Source organism: Mus caroli, chromosome 7, assembly GCF_900094665.2.
Source record: "Mus caroli chromosome 7, CAROLI_EIJ_v1.1, whole genome shotgun sequence".
Classification (NCBI taxonomy): domain Eukaryota; kingdom Metazoa; phylum Chordata; class Mammalia; order Rodentia; family Muridae; genus Mus; species Mus caroli.
This window is the reverse complement of record NC_034576.1, coordinates 142,083,223-142,086,276: the sequence shown is the minus strand read 5'-3', so window position 1 is coordinate 142,086,276 and position 3,054 is coordinate 142,083,223. Positions and strand designations below refer to the sequence as shown.

At 47.6% G+C, this 3,054-nt stretch overlaps 1 protein-coding gene across 3 annotated transcripts in view; it reads left to right on the top strand.

Moving 5' to 3' along the window:
* Tubgcp2 (tubulin gamma complex associated protein 2) overlaps window positions 1-3,054 on the top strand; it is a 24,260-nt gene that overhangs the window by 17,295 nt on the left and 3,911 nt on the right. For all 3 annotated transcript variants that reach the window (XM_021167333.2, XM_021167332.1, XM_021167334.2), the window contains exons 12-13: window positions 1,101-1,273; window positions 1,554-1,682. In XM_021167333.2, coding sequence (XP_021022992.1) covers window positions 1,101-1,273; window positions 1,554-1,682 — 302 coding nt within the window. The remainder of the gene's footprint in view (window positions 1-1,100; window positions 1,274-1,553; window positions 1,683-3,054) is intronic.

Below are 3,054 nucleotides of genomic sequence, written 5' to 3'. Positions count from 1 at the left end.
AAAAAAAAAAAAAAAAGATTTATTCAGTTTCTCCTATGGTTCCTCACTCATAGTAACAACAACAGAAACATTTAAAATGTTATTTTAAGGCCTGGAAAGAAGGGTTATCCTTAGTCATTCAAAGTTGTCTTAGGTTTCTATTGCTGTGATAAACACCATGACCAAAAGCATCTTGGGATGGGTTCATTTCAGCTTACAGTTCTACATCACCACACTCCATCGCTGAGAGGGGGCAGGAGCTCACACAGGTCAGGAGGCCACAGAGGGATGCTGCTCACCACCTTGGAGCTCATGGCTTGCTCAGCCTGCTTTCTTATAAAACCTAAGACCAGCAGCCCAAGGGTGTTATCACCCACATTAGCCTGGGTAGCCCCACATCAATCACTAATTAAGAAAATGCATCACAGACCTGTCGGTAGGCAAATTAAAGACATTTTCTTGAGATTCTCCTTTTCTAAATGACTCTAGTTTGTATCCGTTTGACAAATCTAGCCAGCACAGGAGTGTTTGCTGCTTTTGCTGAGGACCTAAGTTTGGTTCCCAGCCCCCAAATTGAGTAGCTTGTGTCTTGAATTCCAGTATCTGATGCTCTCTTCTTACCTCCACTAGCACCAGATATATACATTTTACATACATACATATAGATACTCACAGATACACATGATATAATAAAAATAACACTTTCCTTTATGTTCTCTTCCATTTTAATGGAAGATGCTTTGATGTCATTTTTCCCCGTGTGGTGCTGTGGACAGAAGCTAGGACCTTACACATGCCAGGCAGGGGTTCACCAGTGCACAGCATACATCCCAACCTAACTTTTTCTCTTGGAGCAGGGTTTCTGCATAGAAAACCTGGCTGTCTTGGAACTCGCTATGTATACCAGACTGGCCCTGAACTCACATAAATCTTCCTGCCAAGTGCAGGGATTAAAGGTGTGGGCCTCTGTTCCTGGCTCCAACCTAATCTGTTAATTAAGGGTTATCAGCGGGTGGTTGGCCTGTAATAGTGTTTAAGAAGCTTTCTTGGTTCCCAGCTCCAGTCATGGGTAGGTAAGATCCAAGACAATTTTGTGTACATCTTTTCTTCCACTTCCCCAGATTGAACTGATGCCTCACGACCTAATCACTCAGCTTTTGCGGGTTCTGGCCATCGAGACCAAGCAGGAAAAGGCAATGACCCATGCTGACCCCACGGAGCTCACACTGAGTGGTCTGGAGGCCTTCTCCTTTGACTACATGGTCAAATGGCCCCTGTCACTGATTATTAACAGGTATGTCCTATGTGACCCAGGCTATTTATGCTCAGGCAAGTGCTCACCACTGAGCTGTACCCTGACCTTTCAGATAAGGCTTTTCAGTTGGTATTTAACCTCTACTCGTATTAAGATACTTGGTTGCTTTTCCAGCTCAGTGCAGGGGTGGATGGGAGTCAGAACTGCCTGCTTGCGCAGCCTCACACTGTAGGCTGCTGGGTTGTTCTTACTCCCTGTTGGTTCAGCCCAGTCAGCACAGGCTGCCTTGTCCAGGTTGCTGATGTGCCCCTCTTTGCAGGAAGGCACTCACCCGCTACCAGATGCTCTTCCGACACATGTTCTACTGCAAGCACGTGGAGCGGCAGCTCTGCAGTGTCTGGATCAGCAACAAGACGGCCAAGCAGCATGCGCTGCACTCCGCCAAGTGGTGTGTCTCGTCTGCCCTCTGTCATGCTAAGAGAAGTGGTGTGTCTGGTCTGCCCTCTGTCATGCTAAGAGAAGTGGTGTGCCTGGTCTGCCCTCTATCATGCGAAGAGAAGTGGCTCTGCTCTTTGAGTCTGAAAACGTTGTTTGGAAGTCACTTCTAGCTTATCCACTTTCATGGCTTCCTCATTAGCTGCACACTCACTGTCCAGATCCTCATAGACCTGACTTCGAGGCTCTGTTACAGCACATAGCCCCTCTCTGTATTCTCTCTTTCTGAGTACATAGGGTGGGAAGTACTGGGAAGTGCTCTGGTGACCTTTTGTACACTAGTGTGTGGGGCTGGCTCATGTTTAAAGGAGAGTTTGAGGGTAAAGTTTCTTAAGAATTGTCTCAGGAAGCTGAAGAGGTGGCTCAGGGGTTAAGAGCATGTGATGCTCTTGGAGAACCAAAGCTCTACTCCTTGTGCCCACACTGAACAGCTGTACCGCCAGCTCCAAGGCCTCACATTTGCATTCATGTGAGGATACCACATGCACATGACACATACATATAATTAAAAAGAAAATAAATCTGGGAAAGAATTGTCCCAGTAGAACACAAGTGTGTGGAGCCAGCCATGATGGTAGTTCTTGGCATTACTGCCTACCTGACATCTTAACTACTTTTCTACTGCTGTGATGAAACACCAAAACCAAGACAAGGTATGAAAGAAAGTTTATTTTGGACTCATGGTTCCAGAGGGATGAGAGTCCATCACCATCATGGCCAGGAGCATGGCAGCAGCAGGCAGACATGGCAGCAGCAGGCAGACATGGCAGCTGGAACAGCAGCCGAGAGCTCACAACTTGAAGTGAAGCAGGAGATGGGATAGTGAGAGGGCACAAATGTTGCTAGTCTTTTGAAACCTTAAAGTCTACCTCCAGTAACATACTTCTTACAACAAGGCTGCACATCTCAAGCCTCCCCAAGCAGCCACCAACTGGGGACATGTTATTCAAACCTCCACATCTGCTCTGGGTGGTGTAGTCAGCTACAGATCCGTGCTCCATGTCTCCATGGTACGGCTGTTTGTCATTCCCTTCTCAGGATGCAGGGGAATGGGAGTTGTACTGGGTAGGACATCAGTGACACCCTGATGAAGCCAGAGGTGGGAGTGGGTGTCTTCAGACTGACCTCAGCACTCAGGCATCTTGTTAATGTCATTTGTCCCTGTGTCTGGGCTGTCAGCACAGGAGAACTAGGGTCATGGGAGTCCACTCTGCTGTGGAGTTGGGGGCGGAAGCCATCGCCTGCGCTACATGTGCTTCATGCTGCATCTGCATCTGCATCACCTCCTCAGTACCTGTTCCTTATGCACTCAGTACCTGTTCCTT